Source organism: Aulonocara stuartgranti, assembly GCF_965226115.1.
Source record: "Aulonocara stuartgranti genome assembly, chromosome: 10".
Lineage (NCBI taxonomy): Eukaryota > Metazoa > Chordata > Actinopteri > Cichliformes > Cichlidae > Aulonocara > Aulonocara stuartgranti.
The window spans coordinates 20,581,581-20,601,621 of NC_138946.1; the positions used below are offsets into that span (position 1 = coordinate 20,581,581).

The window sequence follows — 20,041 nt, forward strand, 5'->3', positions numbered from 1 at the left end:
GTATAAAAGACACCTGTCCACAGCCTCAAACAGTCAGACTCCAAACTCCGCCATGGCCAAGACCAAAGAGCTTTCGAAGGACACCAGGAAAAGTATTGTAGACCTGCACCAGACTGGGAAGAGTGAATCTACAATAGGCAAGCAGCTTGGTGTGAAAAAATCAACTGTGGGAGCAATCATCAGAAAATGGAAGACATACAAGACCACTGATAATCTCCCTCGAGCTGGGGCTCCACGCAAGATCTCATCCCGTGGGGTCAAAATGATCATGAGAACGGTGAGCAAAGATCCCAGAACCACACGAGGGGACCTGGTGAATGACCTGCAGAGAGCTGGGACCAAAGTAACAAAGGTCACCATCAGTAACACACTACAACGGCAGGGAATCAAATCCCGCAGTGCCAGACGTGTTCCGCTGCTGAAGCCAGTGCATGTCCAGGCCCGTCTGAAGTTTGCCAGAGAGCACATGGATGATACAGCAGAGGATTGGGAGAATGTCATGTGGTCAGATGAAACCAAAGTAGAACTTTTTGGTATAAACTCAACTCGTCGTGTTTGGAGGACGAAGAATACTGAGTTGCATCCCAAGAACACCATACCTACTGTGAAGCATGGGGGTGGAAACATCATGCTATGGGGCTGTTTTTCTGCCAAGGGGACAGGACGACTGATCCGTGTTAAGGACAGAATGAATGGGGCCATGTATCGTGAGATTTTGAGCCAAAACCTCCTTCCATCAGTGAGAACTTTGAAGATGAAACGAGGCTGGGTCTTCCAACATGACAATGATCCAAAACACACCGCCCGGGCAACAAAGGAGTGGCTCCGTAAGAAGCATTTGAAAGTCCTGGAGTGGCCTAGCCAGTCTCCAGACCTCAACCCCATAGAAAATCTGTGGCGGGAGTTGAAAGTCCGTGTTGCTCGGCGACAGCCCCAAAACATCACTGCTCTCGAGAAGATCTGCATGGAGGAATGGGCCAAAATACCAGCTACTGTGTGTGCAAACCTGGTAAAGACCTATAGTAAACGTTTGACCTCTGTTATTGCCAACAAAGGTTATGTTACAAAGTATTGAGTTGTATTTTTGTTATTGACCAAATACTTATTTTCCACCCTGATTTACGAATAAATTCTTTACAAATCCTACCATGTGGATTCATGGATTTTTTTTTTTTCACATTCTGTCTCTCACAGTTGAAGTGTACCTCTGGTGCAAATTACTGACCTCTGTCATCATTTTAAGTGGGGGAACTTGCACAATCGGTGGCTGACTAAATACTTTTTTGCCCCACTGTGTGTGTGTGTGTGTGTGTGTGTGTGTGTGTGTGTGTGTGTGTGTGTGTATAAGCAACTGGTGTGCTATGAGGTACTCTGACCTCACCACTCGGTAGCATATTTCCTTTAGTATGTTGACTAAAACCACAATATGGGCAGATAAAACAAGGAGTCATTCTGACCTTCATCTACAGGTGGATGATCTAAGATCATTTAATCACATAAAATAAAACTCAGTGAATTGTAAACGGATGTAAATAAAAGCTTGAATATGCATTTAACTTATAATGTGACCACTGTTTGTTTTTAACAATCGAATGCTCTCTGCTCTCTCGTCTTCAGCTTGTTCAGAATGCTGCAGCCCGACTCTTGACAGGCACTCGTAAACGTGACCATATTTCCCCAGTCTTGGCTCGTTTACACTGGTTTCCAGTATGTTCTAGAATTGATTTTAAGATTTTATTGCTTGTTTGTAAGTGGATTAGCTCCCTCGTAGCTCTCTGATCTTTTAACTAAAAACACTGCAAATAGAACTTTTCAGTCAGCTGTTACATTGCTTCTGATTGTTCCTAAAAGCAAACTAAAGCACAGAGGAGACCAAGCGTTTGCCTGACCCTTTGGAGCAGTCTGCCTCTTCAAATTAGGACGTCTCCACCACTTTAAATCCCGTCTGAAAGCACATTTCTACTCCCTAGCTTTTAATTGTGACTGAGTTTTTGTTTTGTTCTCTTTAGGTGTGTTTGTTTTACTTTTTGCTTTTATAGCACTTTGGTCAACCTCTGTTGTTTTTAAATGTGCTTATAAATAAACTGATTGATTGATTGATTGCTTGAATACTATAAAGTGTGTGAATGGGGGGGGAAATACATTTTGGTTGTGTTGTTATGGGTGTTCTTCAGTTTATTTCATACAAAGGATGAATAATGAAGAAAAATATTCTCGATGTTTGCATTTTTATTGTTAAAAACATCTCAAGATGGTGCTCAGGCACATTTCCATAACAGATGGTGTAAGATCTTCATGCAGTACTGGTGAGACGATCGGTGGGACAGAAGGTTAGGCAAGTGGACACTCCTCTGTGGAAGGAAAAATGGAAAGTGTAAGGTGATCAGTGCACAACATCACTGTATTCCAAGCTGTTTTTATATAGAACTTCACCACCAATGTAAAAGTACCGCTTTTAGGAAGAAGGACAGTATATTCAGGAAGGATGCCAGTCTGCAAGCAGAACTGCCTGAACTTCTCATCCACCTCATCGCTGAGGTCCAAACTACGTCCTGTGAAACCACGTGATGTAAATCTGCTGCAGTGGGTGTAACTTTGCTAAACGGTTTACTGAACACAGCTAAATGCAACTTTACCAAATAGTCTGTTAATGACAAAGGTTTCATTCCCTCTGGTGTTGAAGGAATAGGTCAGGGCGTACTCATCATACTTCACATCAACCATAAGCATGTCACTCACATACCCCCAGTCTGACAAAAAGGAAAAAAGCAGAAGAGAATATGTGAAAAAATAATACTGGATGATGATGATGGAAAATTATTCGTTTCCTCTCTTTGTGGGCGTACTCACGCCGACTCTTGTATGTGAATTTTCCAGGCACCTCGGTCTTGTTGGCTAAATTCTCCATTTTCTGACATGTATCATTACTGTCGCAAAGACATCGCATTAATCTCCAGTGTAAATATTTTAATGCTATTCAAATGATATTTGCTCTGTCTGTCCTCTCGCACTCACATAAGACTGAAGAACGACAACTCAAGACCTCCATCTTCAGTTGGCGTAATGATGGCCGTGCCGGTCTTCATATTGGCTTTGCGACTGACAAACCACTGGCCATTAGAGCAAATTCCAGTCCGGTACCACTTACCTGCCATCTGTGGACACACAAATGGAAAGCATTGAGAATTAGACAGAAGCACAAGAGCTGTTTATTGTAACACAGAATATAAATCCAGCGTGAAACATAACCACATAACATAAACGGTGAAGTCATTATAAAAGTAAATTGTGCAAAGGTTAGCCTCCCGTGTAGACTGCTAAACTGTCTTGGGGGGGGGGGGGGGGTCCCTGCTTATCCCTGTTAGATAACCTCCAGTACCCCCTTTCCATGGCCCTAAGATAGAGACATGGTTATGAAAATAGATGGGTGGTAAAATAAAAATGATTATCAATGATTCTTACCGCCTGTAAATCAAAGTCTGCCTGAGGTAGGATTTCAGAGGAAGAAACCATGAGGGAGCACAGTACCACTCCCAGAAGGGTGTGAAGTGAAGCCATAGCTGCTGATAAGTGGTGAAATGATGATGGAGGAGATCGCAAATGAAGATCTGGAAGTTGCTGTCCGGTGACTCTTTATATAGAAGAGTGAGATTATCTCCCCACCAACAGCTGCACTTATACAAACCCCAGGTTCTGTGACGGCTTTGAACACGTGACATTTTATGCAAACACTTGGTCAGTTTCATAACCACAAAGTTTATTCCTGCAGGGGCAGAATTGTATCCACTGTGTGAGAGGTGAATGTCAGACAGTTACCAAGAAAAACAGTAAAAAACACACAAACTAAACAAAAAAACTCAAATAACAGGACATCTAAGTTCATATCATAGAAATCACAAACTAAGGAGCTGCAAAGTAGTAAAGTTATAGTTACATGATTCATTTATAAACTACGTTTCTACTTTTAACAACGTAGTAGTTGCCTTCCAGTACTCTCTGTGGCGGAGATCACAAAATCAAATGCACCTATCAGCATTTGTGACAGTCGCAGAGACAAAACACACGCCCTGACAGAGATATTAACCTGAGATGCTTTCTTCGAAAATGTGGTTTGTCTTTTAAGGCTTTAATGTCTCATTTTACCCTCATTTGTCTAAAAACTACTGTGCAGTGTGTACCATCCCCAGAGTAAAAAGAAGAGCTTTGTTCACACACAGTTCAAACATTTTTTTTCCAAAGCTGACTGATTAGGAATCCCAAAGTTGGCTTTCCTCATAAGTAATACACGGTCTCACATGACATGATCACTCCTACAGGAAGCAAAGTAAATGTACTATCATTTCATTTCACCTGTAGGGTTGCCAACTCCCTGAAAAATAAATAAGGGACACCTCGTGGCCAGGGCCGGGCGACCCAGTTCACCCTTCCCAGTGTGGTGAATTTTGTAGCTCTTTTTTTTGTGTGTGAAATTATTTTTTAACCATTTGACTTGAATTTGATTTAAGCAGATGCATATTCTTTGTGATATGACCATATGTGAAACAAATGATCATTTAGCCATTTATTTTTAGCTCAAAATGACAACATTAACACAGTAAAACAGGTCTCTTTCTTAAACAGAAGCCTGTCATGCTTAACTTTTGAGAATATAAGTAAATCTTTCTTTAAAAGAACTGTCCTGCTTAACTTAAAATTATATAAATTAATAGAAAACAATAGAACGAAAAATATTCTTGTAACAGTGCACATGTGCATTTAGTACAAATGGCTTCAGTTGAGGTATTATTTCAGCTTTTCTAAAGCTAATCAGCTGCTCCTGTTTGTAAACCCACTTGTTCCCATGATTACGCATCTGAACTCATCATCATTATTAAAATATGTATTACTTTTATGTATTAGTCATCTATTTGTTGTAATCATCTATCCTTGCAGTTGTTTATTACACAAAATAAATTATATTATCACACTTCTGGCCACATAGCGCTGATATTCACTGCACATGCCCATATCCTTAACCAGAGGGTTTAAAAAAAACAAACCAATGTTTACATACCATATCTGCTTCTGCCTTGGCCTGGCGGACAAAAAATTGGTAAAGGGTTCCCCGAGCTTTCATGCCCCTCATGTTCTTCATGTGCCCACCAATAGAAGCATGCCTATGGAAAAAGTGCGCCGGCACACAGTGCAGTGCGCTTTAAAGGTGTTATCGTGCATTTTCCCAGCCAGGTGTTTTCCTTTTCCCATTCCTCCCTGTACTTTTGCAGCCTTTTTTTCTTTCTCTGAGCGAACAAACATTGCTGCTCTAATGCTGGGCTTACACTGTGCGATTTTTGGCCCATTTTGAGACGATTTTTGAGTCGTGTAACCGATTTGGTGATCGGCCCGATTTTGGCCTTCATCGTGCATCGTTTAGTATACGTGGGGTAACGAGAAGCGGCTGTGGTGACACAGCCGCTCACACTGCTCACGCGCAAACACGTAAACGTCTGTGAAAAAGACGGAGCAGCATGGCTGTGCAGCGTGTGATCTGGACACCAGCGATGGAGGCACAACTTGTAGAACTTTGGAAAGCTCATCCGAGCCTTTTCGATGTGGCCTCACAAAATTATCACGACCACAACAACCGTGAAAATAGTTGGATTTACACTGCTGCTCAATCACAGCTGCCTGATCATGTTTTTCATTAGCAATTTAGCAAAGTTGGTGGTGGTGTGTCTGTGTGAGTGAAAGACAGAGAGAGAGAGAGAGAGAGCGAGCGACAGATTTTCTGTTATAACCTTCATTTTCTGGAGGCACAGTGTGAGCACTCAGGTCGCATCAGAGCATCGGGCCGTATAGTGTGAAACCCTGCATCGTGACCTACCAACTTCTAACCCCTGCGAGTCAATCGTGCAGTTTGAGCAGGAGCTGAATAACGTGACTGAAAAAAATCGCACAGTGTCTGCCCAGCTTTAGGTGTACTGTCGTCCGAGACTTGCACTGCAGTGTCGGCGTTTGTTTCCCTGTTGGCCATGCTTCTTGTTGTGGTCATCTGTTGTCTTCCGGTATTTTCTCCGTAAGCGACCTTTCCTCGACCAATGAGATGAGCGGTAATCTGACTTGTCATACTCAAATTGTCATAAGTGTGCTGTCAGCTCATTGGTCACAAAGCAGGAGAGGGGCTGGGAATTATGTTTTCAAACAAAGCGTTAATTCCATAAACATTTATAGACTACTTTTGATTCTCACTGTATTACGGGACAAAGTGCGTCCCTTATTAGCTCAATACGGGACGTGTACTTTTGTTTCTAAATACGGGACGATTCCGTTTTTTAAGGGACGGTTGGCAACCCTATTCAGCTGTGACATGATGAAAAACAGCAGAATAGCTAACGCTAACAAATGGGTGTTGAAATGAGAATGTTTCATTTTCTGCTGTTTCATGGGTCAAAAAGGGCGTTGAACCAACCTCACTGGCCGAATGTGCTGCCAGTGTGAACAAAAAATCCTGAACTTTCAAATAAAGTCTTGCTAAGCTAAGTCGCTAAGCTAACTCTGTAAATAAAAGACATCGGTGTGACTGAAATTGTTAGCTTAGGCACGAGTAGTTCATTTTTCTAAGGAGCACTGGACTGTTGCTGCACCAGTAGGCAAAACACCCATAAACAATATATTCATATAAACTGCTACTGTTATTAAGAGTAAACTTTAATCAGTGGTCCTTTGGCAAGTTAATTGTCCCGGCTTAGTCTACAGCAAATAGAAATCTTAAGGTCGAGACTGTCAACTGTTTTAATATTACAGTACACTGAGCACTGTGTTACTTTGTGTGAACTGCTGCTACTATTGTTGTGCAGTATCTGCTATGTGGTTAATCATATAACCTTTTGTACACAGCAGACAGAGTCTACATCCACTTTGTCCATCTGCTAAATAGCTTTAAAAATTGGTTAGGGAAGTGGCTTTGATTATAATACACTATACTGTGCCACTGTCACAGGACAGAGATCCACCAGGGAACATCTGTCAGGATGAAGAGCCTTTGCTTCTCTAAATATAAACCAAATACTTGTAGGAAACTTTGGGAAGAGGCATTTTTCCTCATGTTGTCTAAAGTTAAGTTAGCTTGGATACTTCTTACATTCTTGCTCTGCAGAAAGCCAAAGAGTTTGGACCTCTGAAAACATTTCCAGTACAGCTGGATTTGTTTGTAACTTTGGTCACCTTTGTATCATCCCTCAGATTCTTTTATCTACTGCACAGCTTTGAGACCATGACACCACTAGGCTGAGGAGATGTACTAGTAACGTGTTTTGCTGTTAATGATTTCTCCTGCCTGCATTCCGTACCAGTTATAATAGATCTTTAATCCTGGAAAACAAATATATGAAGTTTTGTCGCACTAATGGCTCAAGCAATCTGTATGTTTGTCTGTCTGTCTGGTCGACAGTTCATCTGATCTACTTCGGACTTGGTGGGTGTTTTGTTTGGATTCAAATAAACTCTGTGTGCTGTGACAAAATGGTCAAAGTCTGTCACCCCTGTTGCTTTGTCTCGTCTAAATGAAAGCTGAACAGTATATCTGCTGCTGCTGTTTTAAAATTAAGGGCTGAACTCCTTGTTTTCTCGACTTACTTACGTACTTTTGCCTGTAGAAAGGGAAACTTGCATGTTTGTAGATACAAATTCAGAACACTGGTGCATTGTTATGGTCATCTTCTGTGATTATGTATATTTTATATTTTTTTAATTCACAGGTTCTTCTATTATTTTTTGTATCTAAATCTTTGCAAAGTGTGTAGATACAAAGACTTGATAAAAAGAAGGTTTTAGCTGTGCTGTTATGGATGTAATTCAAAGTATTAGTTTAAAAATTGAGTAAATCAAAAGATTTTAGCCATTTCATACTTTTTAATTCTGTGGTTATAACAGCAGGTGGATAAATGCAAAGTGATGAATATAATTTTGTGATATTATGAGCTCTCTTAATAACGAAAGAGCAGAGATAGTAAAGTAAAAAGCAAACTGTCTCAGGTCATCGACGTGAGATTTTCAGAACAGTGAAAGCTCCTCGGTGAGATGATCACCTGGACACAAGGTTAGGCAGCTGGGCACTGCTCTATAGAGAGGAAAAGGGAAAGAAAATGGAAAAGTGATCAGTGCATAACATCACTCTTGATTGCAGTTATTTTAAATAAAACATCTCAGAGGTAAAAGTACCGTTTTTGGGAAGGATGACAATATTTTCAGGCTGGATGCTGCTTTGCAGGGAGAACTGAATGAACTTCTCTTGCACCTCAGCGCTGAGGTCCACACCACGCCCTGTGAAAACAGATGATGTAAATCTGCTGCAGCAGGTATAGCTTTACCGACCAGCAGAACAGGTTAAAATGGATTGAGCAGAGTGTAGAATCAGAGATAAATGCCATATTACCATATAGTTTGTTAACAACATAGCTTTCTTTCCCCTTTGTTTTGATGGAATGAATCAGGGCATACTCGTCATACTTCACGTCGACCATGCGCAAGTCACTGAGATACCCCCAGCCTGACAAAGGGAATGCAGCAGAAAAGGGGTCATGAAATTATGAAAGCAGAAAAGGCAAATGTACTAGATCGTTAAATCGTGCTTCTGTGTGTGGGTGCACTCACGCCGACTTGTGTATGTGAACTTTCCCGGTATCTCAGTTTTTTTGGCCAGATTGTTCATTCTCCAACACGAGCCATTAGGGCTGCAAATAGATCACTAAAACATTAATTCTTTCACATGTTGTCTTTCATATATATTTATATACAGATATATAGATATATATTCCTATTTATTTAAATGTCCATTGTCCTCATGCCCTCACACTTACCTAAGACTGGAATATGACATCTCCAGATCCCCGTCAGCAGTTGGGGTAATCATGGCCGTGCCCATCTTCATGCTGGCTCTGTGACTGACAAACCACTGGGCATCAGTGGCAATTCCAATCAGGTACCACTTACCTGCCATCTGTGGGCACACAAGAGGAAAGCATCGGGAGTTGAAAACTTTACTGAAGCGTTTTTGAAACACTTTCTGTGATCACCTTTACAAAAAAGTGTGTTTTAATAACTCGCGTAAGCTTTGGAAGACAGAGGGGAAAAAAACACTTCATGTGCGCCTTCTTCTTTTTCTTTGTTTTTGAAGACAGCTACATTGCTTTTGTTTATGAAGGCAGTGAACAAAAGATTTATCACAGCATGAAACACAAAAGTCAAAAAGTGAAAAGCCAAAACCATATAAGCAAGTTGAACATGCATTGCTGCTGGACTTACAAACGATATAGGGAATTAAATAAATACAATGATCATAGAAATAAATATTGTAAAATAAAACATACTAATGTAGCCATTTGTCTTACCGCCTGTACATTGAAGTCTGCCTGAGGTTGGACTTCAGAAGAAACCATCAGAGAGGAGAGCACAGCTCCCAGCAGAGTGAGAAGTAAATGCATGGCTGCTGATGATGAGTGAAGAAATGATGATGTGGGAGAGTGTGGATGAAGATCTGGAAGTGTGCTGTTGAGGTTCTGCCTGACTTCCTTTATATAGCCGAGGGAGATTACCTCTTCCCTCGAGGCCAGCGCACACACACACACACCTAGACAAAACCCGGGTTCGGGGATGGGTTCACCACATGAACCTGCATGCATGGTTTCACAACCATGCAAAGGCAGAATTCAGTGAACCATATGAGAGGTATATAGCAAACAGCTGGCAGGAGAAACACACAAAAACAAATCAAAAATTTGAATAACAAATCAGCTGGGATGTCAGAGAATTGGAAAGCAAATAAAGTAGTAATTAAATTTCAGCTTGAGTGGAGACAAAAAAAAATCTGTTTTGAAACAAAGTACACTGAATCCACAGTGGTAAACAAGGCTAAACTCCAGCGCTTTCTGCGACTGAGACCACAGAATCAAATGTAGCTGTCAGCAGATGTGACAGTAACGCGCACAGACAAAACACATGGCTCGCAAACTGGATTCCTAATCACGCTTCCCTGTGTAGTAACCTGAAATGATTCCCTGGATAAGCTAACAATAATAAGTAAATACATTTGTGGAATCTTTTTTCCACTGCTGTTGAGTGATGAAGAATCTCAAAGTTTGATCTGTTCTTGTTCACTACAAAAGGTAATCAATGGTTCTTCTAACAACCTTTTATGTGACAAGAATGAAAGTGTCACACCATCCATCCACCATCTATCTGGGTCCAGAGTGAACTTGCTTGTTTGATCACTACCCACAGATTGTGGCCTTCTGGTAATTTGGTTAAAACATAAGGGTTACCTTCTTGTGACCTAATTACTGTTGCATTTAGGCCAGATGCCAGTCAGTGACCCCCTGGTAACCTCTGACTGCTAGGGAAACACTAGCCCAGCAAGTTAGCGTGCTGGCTGCCGGATGAAATCATTCCAAAGGATTACAAATCACTTTGTGAATGCTTTGGTTGTGAGAAGGCTGCAGCAGTTTCCCATACTTCACATGGAAGATGCAGGAGGTGTTAATGTAACTCCTGTGCTATACAAAAGCTCCATTTGCTGTTGCCTGCATTGTAGGCAGTGGGTGATGTTGCCTACTTTGAGTGAAGGTGTCTCACATTGTTTTCTCTCCCTGGGAAATGCTCACAATGAAGAAGTTGTCCTAATTTAGTCGTCTTGAGTAAGCGTTAGTTTGTGTTTGTTTGCTGACATTTTTTAAAATTGTATTTTAAATGATCCTATTTTTAAAATGCCAGACTTTGATGGACAACTGATCGACATCTGCTCCGCCTCACTTTAACACTTTGTACAGTGCTATAAATGATGCATAAATTATGTTGTTTATCCCCCTTTTTCATCTCTTTATGTGCACTTGGCACTAGTGATGGACACACCAACACAATCTTCTTTTATGTGTTTTTGTTCCCTCATTTAAGGCTGAATAAGTTTAATATTGGTAAGTCTTCCAGTGATATAATGACTTCCCTCAAATGTCTTAAACATGCTGTGAACCGACTGAAAGGAGCAAACACATTTCATTCCTCTGTGTTTCTGGGTGCAGACATGTTTCCTGTGGCCCAAATCTCAAGGCAGTGCTGACTGAGGATGAAGTGTGATACCAACTCAACCCATAGTGGTAGCTGTGGGAGGACTGCCATTAAGGAAGCAACCACAACTGTCCCCAGCCCACCAACTCATCTCTTTTGTGAAGGGACACAGATATTTTTCTTTGTGATTAGATTCCCCCCCCCCTCTTTGATTTCTATTTGTTTTAAGGAAACTGTATTTTTAAACTTACTTTAACCCCTTGCTGAGACTGGTTGCTTAAACCTAGAATCAAGACATCGATACACATCACAAACTGACTGAGCAACAGACTTAATATTAATGTTATTGGGTGTTTTTGTTAATGTTAAGCACAGAGTGGCCTGAGGGTGGCAGCAGAGGAAAAGCTAAAAGTGCTGGCACTGAAGTTACAGGGATGAAATATGCCTTCAAATGGAAGAAATGTATCGGTATAAGAATATTTATTGATGTGCTCCACCCAAAATGTGGATTATGAGAAATAATGCTAATTAGTGAACAGTGTGAAATGAAAATTGAGACTAGAAATTACAGTAGAATAGATGGGGTTTCATTTTCAATTCACACTATATGACTGAGAACAGTGATTTAACTGTTTACATAAATTATTATCTATAACAGAATAATTAGAGAAAGGATTGGCATGTGTGTTTAGATTTGTAGATCAGTGTTGAAGGCACCGTGAGACAGTTATGACCAAAAAACATTCGTTAAAAAACACACACAATAATGCAGCACACTGCAGAGAAGAAAGGCACAAAACGCACATTTTATTGTGTCCAAGGTGATGAACTTTGTTCTTGCTCTAACCATCACATGCAACATATTTTAGACATTATTTTAACATCTTACACTGAGCTAAGCTAGCCTCTTTGTTCTGTATTAGTTAGGCCTCTTCTCACAGATGCAGATCCTTCTATAACTCGTTTTTCTTGCCTTCTTATTAATTGTTTTAATATATCTTTGTTTCTTTTTAAATTTCCAACTTGACCAGTACAGTGGTGTCAGTATTTACTGAGTGCATGTCTGCAGAACGGGTCAAAAGTGACCATTTGCTTTTCTTTGGCTTTCCCTCTGATGCCATCTTAGGGCCAAACCACGTTGCTACTGGATATTAAATTAGTAAAGGACAGCTATCTAGTCTTGAATCCGGCAGTTTTGTTTCTGGTTTATCTTCTTTGATTTGAACTCCAGAATCATTTAATGTTTTTTTTGTATCATTTTGAAGTTTATTAGATTTTTTTGACTTGCATGCAGTGAGATTATTTTTTTTTATAAAGACAACATATTTCCTTCTTACTTTCTGCACGTGTATAAAAAGGCAGGCTATAATGTCTGCAGTCTTCAATTAAATTTTATAAAAGGCACAAAATCCACAGACTGTCTTGCATGTGTCCAGGTCAAAAGCTTCAACAGAAAATGATGCTAAAGATCCAAACCCCAAACACATCTATGCATCTTTAAACAGTCATTAAAAACATGTTCCTATTAGTACCGCAGTCCTGGAATGTATTGAAAAAAAAAAAGAAATCGAATTCTTCATGCATGCAGCACGAACAGTGTATTACCACGATGTCACCGAGTGCATTAAGTACAACTAGACCAAGTCAGTAAGGCTGGACCGAGGAGAAGCTGAAGCATCTGTCATGGTGAGGAACTCAACCCAGTTCTGATAGAAGCCACGAGAATACTCTCCTGTGTCAACAACGAGTCCCCACAGGCGGCTCTGGCCCGTTTTGTTCCTCAGAGCCAGCTGAGCCTCTCGCTCTGTCACGTTAAAGCTGATATTGAGAACTTGTGCCACCAAGAGGTAAAGCAGTCCACCTGCGACAATGCTGCTGTACCACGCACAGGTAAAGCAAAGTGCTGTGCTGTAAAAGTAAAGAGAACAAATCATTACTGCAACATAACCCACCTTTTCTTCTCATACTGGCAGGACAAATTCAAGAAAAACACACCAAAAACAGTAATTAAAATTGTCATTGATGAATTGAAATAATTATTTAATGATTAAAGTGATTCAATTTCAAGGCTGCAGCAGAAAAAAAAAACATATAGAGTGCTGTACCTAGACTGAGTGTAGACGCCTGGGCAGTAGAAGAGCGCTGTCATTAGATACTGATGAGGACAGAGGCTGCAAAGCACCAAACTGATCCCGTACAGAGAGGTCAACACAAACACAGAGAGGGTCAGCAGGAAACTGCGATGGTTTGCCTGTCCTACACAGCTGTTTATCCTACAACATCTCAACAGGGACACACAACACCAGAGAGACCAGGTTACATGTGTATCTCACTATCATGCTGTATATAAAATGACAGAACTGCTACATTTACAGATTTTATTTAGTTTAGAAGTGTCATGGTTCTCAAGATCTGCAGAGGTCGTGGTGTGTGTGTTTTTTGTCTTCGCCTCTCCCACCAGGGCGGAACTGGACCTTGATTCCCCGCCTCTGAACCCGCCCTGAACACACACCTGTGGCTCATTCACACTGATCCTGGCAGACTACTTAAGATGGCAAGAGAGGCTGCTTCCTCGCTGGATCGTCACATTACCTAGCGTCAGTGTAGCCTAGCCTTTGAAAGTATTCCTTGTGATCACCTAGAGTTTCCTCCTAACGTTATTTTTCTCTGTGTACAGGCCTTCTAGATTCCCTGCCGGTCTTCCCTGCCGTCTGGATTTCTGTAGATGTGTGTGAGTGAGCGTGAGCATTTTGGAGTGCCCATTCGTTTTTCCTCTTGGCAGAGCACTCTGCAAGAGGACTTTCAGTGTGGCAGAAAAAAAATCTAATTTGTAGATGTCCCCAAAATAATAATATTAATAGGAAAATCTAAATCCATCTGCATGAGTTTTGGAGTACGTTTATCAAAATCTGTCAAAAGGAACTGATTATGGAAAACTTGATGACATGTGATGTGTTTATGGCCTGATGAGGCCCATCATGTGCTTACTAAATTATGATCTAACAGTAAAATTAAACTATTTTTTTCTAGTGTGGGGAAATGTAAAAGAGAGTTCAGTTCTCAGCTGCTGATCAGCTGTGAATGTGACGTCCCCCTGGTCCAAGCTTCTGCTCAGGTTTGTTCCCCTAATCTAATTACAACACAAGAGGTGTGGACCCACAAATTCAACAGCTCATTTTAATTTCGTTGTTTATTTCAGCAGAATGGCCACCATGACCACCAATTATGCTGCCAGACAGCCTAAAAATGAAACTAATAGTTTAAGACATAAAGACGTGGATGTCCTGTAATTTTCTAAAACTAAATTCAGATAAAACTGAGGCTATGCACTCGGCCCTAATAAATCTTAGAAACATGATGTTAACCAGACACTTACTCTGGATGGCATTATCAGGGCCTTCAGCAACACTATGAGAAGCCTGGAAGTTGTTTTTGACCAGGATGTGTCCTTCAATGCGCATATGAAACAAATGTATAGTAACACTTTTTTTCATGTGCACATTAATATATACAATTAGAACCATACAGTCTCAGAATGATGCCACAAAACTAGTTCATACATTCATTACTTCTTGGCTGGGCTATTGTAATTAATTATTATCATGTTATTCTATAAATTCCTTACCTGCCTCCATTATTCCAAAAAACAGTGCAGTGACAGTACCGACAGGGATGAAAAAGTCATTTTTGCTTTATCTTTCCCTTAGTCTGTGGCTTTTCCGGGCTCCATGTACCCTCTTTTTTCCCTTTTCTCTTGTTTTCCAATACCCCCACAGCCAGTCATGACAGATGTCTGTGCCCCCGGGCCCGATTTGCCAGGGGTTTCCTTCTCTTAGATGGGAGTTTTTCTTTCCCACCATTGCATAGTGCTTACTCAGCAGGGACCATTTGATTATGAGGGTTTTTCGAGAGAATCTCTACCTTACAGTATAAAACACCTTGAGGCAACTGAATAAACCCAAACTGAACTGAATATTAAACACACAATGCTTTGCTTACAAAGGAAATATATAAACATGACGTGAAGTCAGACCCACCAGATACAATGGTGGTCCAAACGCTGGACACATGAGCCACAGGTTCGACAATGACCAGCCCGCGGTGGTCGCATTATTTTGCACAAAGGACACCTGCTCCACTTTGCTCCGAGGCCCTCCTTTGGGGTTTGCAGCTCTGCTGGTGTCCCTGAGGGAGAGGCTGCTGATTGGAGAGATCCATTATTTACTTGTGTGGACTCCTTTTTATCCTCCTGACTGTGAGAGTTGTGAAGGGCAGCCGTCACAAATCCTGGGCCTTTCTTGGTGTGAATAAGAGAGACTATAGTGAAGATCATCCCAGAGGTCACGGTGCACATCTGCAGCTGGCTGACGTCCCCACGCGGTAAAATCTCTGTGATGAAGAGGTAATACATGTAGGCCAGAGAGTACAATGCGAGGGTGAGGAAGAAGAGGGTGCGTCTCTTCTTTCGGTGTGTTGCATAGTAGTACCACAGCACCAGGCCAGGCAGAGCTGTCAGGACGGTTATACCCAGCAGGTAGTGCAACGCTGCAACCTTCAGCAGGAGAGGCAGCATCAGCAGGGCTGGGATCAGGGAAATTTCCAGATTTTCAGCCATGGCACCAAATACAGGAGACTGAAATGTACTTTTAGATGGTACTTTCAGCCACCTACAGAGAACAGTGGTCATAGAGTTATAATTAGACAAATGTTTATTCATGTGTCTAATCATTTCCCTTTTCACTGATGGAATTTATTTTCAAGTTCTTGAGCTGCATGCAAGGTAAAATGATTTCATAGTTGGCTTTTTCAGGTTTGAGACATACACGATAGTTTGCTTTGACTCTAGAATAATAGGAAAGATAAGATATGACTTTTGCATTCTCAGGTAATCTCAGAGAAAACTTTTAGAGCCGCTCTAACCGATAAGAGGGGCCTGCCAAATAAAAAAGGAATAAAAAAAGAAAGAAAGAATTATATGTGCCCTCCTTTTCTCTCTCATTGTGAATTTTGGCACATTTTAGGAAGCAAAGTTAATTGTTTGTGGCAAATTATTAAGAATTTACATAATTCAAAAATCTAAATAAAAAAATAACAGCATCCTGCTACAAGACTTAATATGATAATATAATAATTCAGGTATCACAATAAATATATGGTAAATTTGCATCTTTGGTTTTCTCTTTGAAAGTTTGATTCATTTTATTAGAAGTCAGTAGACTCCCTACCAACACAGCTAAGGCTCATCTCGATCTTATTTATCTGTGCAAAACAAAGAAGAAGAAAAAGAAAGAAAGAAACTTCATCTGTTTCTCGGCCGCGAGACATTGCCAGTAAACCAGTGTGGGTGCGTGGACTATTTCCAGTCTTAAAGCTAAGCTTGTTATCCAGCTGTTGGCATTCGTTTCATGTTTCATTGACAGACATGAGAATGGTATCACCTCCTCTCGCTTTCTTTAGAAAGCCAATAAACTAATAGCATAAAATCTCACACTATTTTCTGATTCCTTTGTATCTGGTTTGTGTCCAACCTTTCTTAGTGCCCACAAACAACGGCTACTTGTGTAGCTTTCTAACAACAGTACTACACATACAGCACACACTCCTTGATTATTAGTTTATTCACCCATTTCTTCACACCTTCATACCTGTTAAAGGCTTCATCCAGATCCTCGCAGTCACAGCAACATCCGTACTGGTAGAGATCGCATTCACAGCAACAAATAGGATCATCTGGCTCCGGTGGCTTTAACTTCTGCCATTGCATAATGGCCTGCTAAAGATGGAGATTTAACAAAAAAAGGTCATTGCATGCCACAGATGTCACAGTTACAGCGTGCTGCGTTTGCATGATACATGACTTAAAAAACACAAGCAAGTAATCGTGTCATGATCAATAAAAACTATCCAAACAAAGACCCTTTATTGATTCCTTGTTTCCTTACGTGGCCTTGAAAGACCTCACAATTAACTTGCAGTGCACAGAGAAAAGCAAACATGCTCACACACACACAGCTCTCACCCCAGCTTACTGGGCTCTAAGTAGGTTGCTTTTGAGAATTAGCAACAGTGCTGACAAATCTAGGATCCGTTTTCAAGATTATATTTTTAATACAAGAAATTACAAAAAGTTTTAAACGCCTATTACAAAAAATATGCATAAACAAGTGCAAAAGATAAGTAAAAACAAAAAATATAATCAGAATCAGCTTTATTGACCAAGTACTCTGGCTATTTCTTTACTCTCAATATACATACCAGAAAAGACACCTGGCAATGTAGAACAGCACGTAGAGCATATTTGTGTTCATACTTGTTGATGCTATTAATACTGTAACAGCACATTTATATTTAGATTATATATTAGAGTAACAAATACAGTATTAAACGGATTATAGCAATGCGTACATGACCTGTACTTGTAACTCTAAAAGATCCCTGTTTAAAAAAAAATATAATTTTCATAATCAGAGTATTCTCAGTCTTATTATGTCCCCAAGAGCTTCTAATGTAATTTGTTGAAACAAGGCCACGGTGTCCGCAGGGACAAACTATCTGGGCCAGCAAACCGAAGACTTAAACTCTCTGAGATGTCTTTGAGTTATTGTCTGTGTGAGTTATTACGTTAGTCTGATTTGTATCTGTGGTTATAACCTTATTATGTGGCATCTGACACATAGCTATACAGGGATTTCCAGAAAAAAATAATTTTAAAGACAAAAATAGTTATTGCAATCTGAGTTTGTCTGCTAAAGATCATTATTATTCAGAAATTACTTAATTAGCACTATCTAACACTTCTAGGTGTTAACTGTTAATAAGGGACACTCACAAAGAAAAGATTTATTGTGTTGACTTACCTTTTGTCTCCAATGCAAAAACACAAAAACAGCAAGCTACGTTGGCTCAAAAAAAATTCACAGTTTCTACACGAGAGCTACGCCATCCTCAGCAAACAATGAGGAGAGAAATACTTAAGAAGATGACCCCTTGTCACCAGGCTCCTTCTGCAAGTGACTGAAGGGGAAAAAATGAAAAGCGCAGCCTAGTTTCTCATCAGTCATTTGTGATGAAAAAGGAAATTGGCATGTCCCTGCCCCGATGGTGCTGTGGCGACACCGAATCAGTGCAGTGAGATGGTTTTCATTTCTTGCATTCCCATGGTGGAAGCGTCCCAACAGAAGGCAACTTGAAGTCCTGACAAGTAGCTTGATATTGTGTTGCATCTGCCAGCTCACATTTCCAAAGACTATCTTTCTCACATGTCATTAAATAGTTCACAAGTCGTTCTCGGGGATACTCAGCCTGCTTCTGCCTTACAGCTTCCATCAGCTATCATTTTAGATTTTAATACTGGCGTGCTTGGCAAATATAGGCCCTCCCTCATTTGGTTGAGGGAGCCAGAGAGAGCCAGGAGTTTTTCATACCTCTGCCCACAGCTGAGAGGCTGTGTTGAGGTATTCAAAAGCTGCAACAGCAGCCCTGATAATCCACGCTGAGCCGAACGAGGGTGCGTATGAGAAACATGACAGGCACTCAAAGATGAGAGACTGAGCGATGATCCACGGGGCAGCCCCACCCTCTGGCATCATATTTCCTCCCACAAGCAACCTGACCTTGAGGCTCACCCACCGAAAACTCTCGAAGAGTGCATTTGTGCGGGATCAAAGGCGCACGGGAGGCCTCTGTGTTTACGCTCATTAAGCCCTGCGCTGTACACATTGCACTCTTCGTGCGACAACACTGGATACCGACACTAACGGTGTGCTCAGTGACCCATGCAGGGAAGTTCTCTTTTCTCACCTGGAGCCAAGGTCCTTATTCACATCTGTTACAACACATTTTCATGCTTATGAACACTTTAGCGGACAGTTTATCCAACTTGAGCTTGATCTGGGTCACTCTGCAGCATAAACCAACTTTAAAATGAAATGCTGTTGCAGCTCAGTGAAAGGGGAAACACTGGAACCTGAAAGACAGACGTTAGGACCCATAAGGTATCTTATCAGAGACAAAATAGCCAGTATGACCTTTACTAAGAACAGTTTAAATAATGAAATAATGGTTATCCTGTTTTCAACGTGGCAAAACAAAAGGTTAGACATGCCTTGGAAGTCCATGCCACTTTCGCTTGCACATAAGCAAATCCATTTACAGTTTTGTTAATGTCCTCTTTACACACACTGCCCCATGAATCATTACTAATTCAAGAATAAGAGAAAGAGGGGCAGGTGCATTATGAGCTATAGGCTGGTAGTGTCTGCACTGGATGGACAGAATCAATGCAGAGAAAAGCTGCTGCTCTTTCTCCAGCGGGTTACGCTTCCATTAGTCCTAATGGAGCCCGGAACCTGAGATAGCGACTCTAATCTATTTTAGAGGGTTTAATGCTAGAGAAATACACTGAACCAACAGTGAATGCTGAAGATTGTGCATCAGCAAACTGCTAAGATGCTGATAATGCAGTATGACAAATAAATGTAATAATCAGTCCATCTCCTTGTTGTATATTTTGTATATTTGTGCTCTAATGTACTAAAGCATCACATATCGAGTTAAGATGCTTTCAAAGAGAATAACATGAATTCTCTTTATTTGTCAACTGACAAAGAGAAAAGAAGAACCAGTTTTTCGTTTTACTTTGCAGGTAGTTTGCTGCAAACATCATGGAAAACCACTGATGCTTATAGTCAATTCTCGATCCTTTTTAGAGGATAACAGCGATCCCGGCCAATTCTTCTTTGGTAAATCTCTCAAGTTCCTCTAGATTTGGTGATCTTCTGTCATGGTCTTCAGTTTACCCCACAGATTTTCAACAGGATTCAAGTCAGGGCTTTGTGCAGGCCAGTCAGTAATGCTCATTTTGGTCTTTCGAAGGTAGTTCCTCACCAGGAGCGACGTATGTTTTGGGTTGTTGTTGTATAGGAAGACTAAGTGACTCAGATTTGTGGCATCTGAAACTGGCATATCCTCCATTTCCAGATGCACTGAAGCATTCCCACAGCAT

General features: G+C 40.8%; 3 protein-coding genes across 7 annotated transcripts; all 3 read right to left on the reverse strand.

Moving 5' to 3' along the window:
- Positions 1–2,211: 2,211 nt before the first annotated feature.
- Positions 2,212–5,044, reverse strand: LOC309716304 (lipocalin-like). The gene is made up of 6 exons (XM_082550046.1): positions 3,463–5,044; positions 3,016–3,155; positions 2,851–2,927; positions 2,637–2,750; positions 2,451–2,552; positions 2,212–2,351 (listed from the first exon to the last, which is right to left on the reverse strand). The coding sequence occupies exons 1-6, from the start codon at positions 3,556–3,558 to the stop codon at positions 2,332–2,334; spliced, it is 549 nt and encodes a 182-aa protein (XP_082406172.1). The 5' UTR covers positions 3,559–5,044; the 3' UTR covers positions 2,212–2,331.
- A 2,760-nt stretch (positions 5,045–7,804) lies between these two features.
- On the reverse strand, positions 7,805–10,344 carry LOC309716302 (lipocalin-like). 3 transcript variants are annotated; one of them, XM_082550044.1, is made up of 6 exons: positions 9,369–10,344; positions 8,838–8,977; positions 8,632–8,711; positions 8,414–8,527; positions 8,200–8,301; positions 7,805–8,098 (listed from the first exon to the last, which is right to left on the reverse strand). In XM_082550044.1, the coding sequence occupies exons 1-6, from the start codon at positions 9,657–9,659 to the stop codon at positions 8,079–8,081; spliced, it is 747 nt and encodes a 248-aa protein (XP_082406170.1). In that variant the 5' UTR covers positions 9,660–10,344; the 3' UTR covers positions 7,805–8,078. The 3 variants fall into 3 exon arrangements, 2 of the variants coding, with proteins under 2 accessions (XP_082406170.1, XP_082406169.1); XR_014279401.1 differs by having other exon boundaries at positions 8,200–8,527; XM_082550043.1 differs by having other exon boundaries at positions 7,805–8,301.
- Positions 10,345–11,823: 1,479 nt separating this feature from the next.
- Positions 11,824–18,527, reverse strand: LOC309716290 (palmitoyltransferase ZDHHC23-A-like). 3 transcript variants are annotated; one of them, XM_082550028.1, is made up of 5 exons: positions 17,895–18,527; positions 16,683–16,807; positions 15,075–15,704; positions 13,143–13,310; positions 11,824–12,945 (listed from the first exon to the last, which is right to left on the reverse strand). In XM_082550028.1, the coding sequence occupies exons 2-5, from the start codon at positions 16,799–16,801 to the stop codon at positions 12,672–12,674; spliced, it is 1,191 nt and encodes a 396-aa protein (XP_082406154.1). In that variant the 5' UTR covers positions 16,802–16,807; positions 17,895–18,527; the 3' UTR covers positions 11,824–12,671. The 3 variants fall into 3 exon arrangements, with proteins under 3 accessions (XP_082406154.1, XP_082406155.1, XP_082406153.1); XM_082550029.1 differs by having other exon boundaries at positions 13,143–13,223; positions 16,683–16,810; XM_082550027.1 differs by having other exon boundaries at positions 16,683–16,810.
- Between the last annotated feature and the right edge of the window lie 1,514 nt (positions 18,528–20,041).